General features: G+C 46.3%; 1 protein-coding gene across 8 annotated transcripts in view; it reads left to right on the top strand.

Annotated features, from left to right (window-relative positions):
* LOC107101489 (unconventional myosin-VI-like) overlaps nucleotides 1-1,070 on the top strand; it is a 76,546-nt gene that overhangs the window by 16,417 nt on the left and 59,059 nt on the right. For all 8 annotated transcript variants that reach the window (XM_015400439.1, XM_015400438.1, XM_015400437.1 and 5 more), the window contains exons 3-4: nucleotides 470-539; nucleotides 647-720. In XM_015400439.1, coding sequence (XP_015255925.1) covers nucleotides 470-539; nucleotides 647-720 — 144 coding nt within the window. The remainder of the gene's footprint in view (nucleotides 1-469; nucleotides 540-646; nucleotides 721-1,070) is intronic.

Below are 1,070 nucleotides of genomic sequence, written 5' to 3'. Positions count from 1 at the left end.
AAAGTGTTAAAAACCGAACTTCTCCTTTAACCTTTTGCTACAAAATCTGTATTTATCATAAAATATTGCTTCCTTTCTGCCGTAGCTTTTCCAAGCAGATGGAAAAAGGGATCCGCTACGTACGCTGTTAGCCAGCAGGGGGCGCTTTATCCGTTCCCTCCAGGTTTAGTTCTGGAAACGCTGCTTTGATCAGGTGCAGGTCAGACCTGATTGGTTGGCTAACAGCTGTTAGCTTAGTTAGCTTATAATGAGATGCTCTCTATAGTCCAGGAAATACGGTATTTTGATACGGATGGAAGTTTTATCTCAGTATCCGTCCCTGCAGTGAACGGCTGATCTGGAGACGCTGAGGCTGACGGCGTCCATCAGAGCAGCGTTTGGCTCTGGGCTCAACGCCGCAGCCTTCAGGGAGAAGCTGCCTGCGGCGTTTAGGAACCGCGTTCACTGACGTCTTTCTCTCCTCCTGCAGACGTTCCTGGCTCCCGTCAACCAGGTGTTCCCTGCCGAGGACGACGTGAACAAACATGTGGAGGATAACTGTAAGCTTCCAGTCGTCCCGTCTCTGCTGATGAATGCCGTTCCACCTTCGATCCCGCAGGTGGCGCTCCACCGCTCTGCATCACTGTGTCCCGTCTCTCCCTCACAGGCTCCCTGATGTACCTGAATGAAGCCACTCTGCTGAACAACGTCCGGGTTCGATACAGCAAGGATAAAATCTATGTGAGTGAATCTTTACAGGAAGAAGGGCTGATGATGATCGCCATGGATCCACTTTATTTATAAAGCCCTGAAAACACAAAGCCAAGTTTAACAGTCAACAGAAAACCAACAGAACTATTTAAAGCAGGAGATGTACGGAGTTAAGTTTGTTCCATTATTTTTGAACGCAATGTTCCTGTTTGAAATTTGAAAAGAAAATGCAGAAATACAACTTTAAAAAGAAATCGAATAAAGCCGCTGTCAGACCATGACTATTCAGACCAGCGTATGCCTGACGTACAAAATATCTGGCAAAAACATTAGCATACGTTGTATAAGTTGTATAACGTGCTGAAACACGTTGATTGATG

Source organism: Cyprinodon variegatus, unplaced genomic scaffold (assembly GCF_000732505.1).
Source record: "Cyprinodon variegatus isolate N-32 unplaced genomic scaffold, C_variegatus-1.0 Scaffold1103, whole genome shotgun sequence".
Lineage (NCBI taxonomy): Eukaryota > Metazoa > Chordata > Actinopteri > Cyprinodontiformes > Cyprinodontidae > Cyprinodon > Cyprinodon variegatus.
Note: the sequence above shows the minus strand (reverse complement) of the source record. Positions and strands in the feature narration are given on the sequence as shown.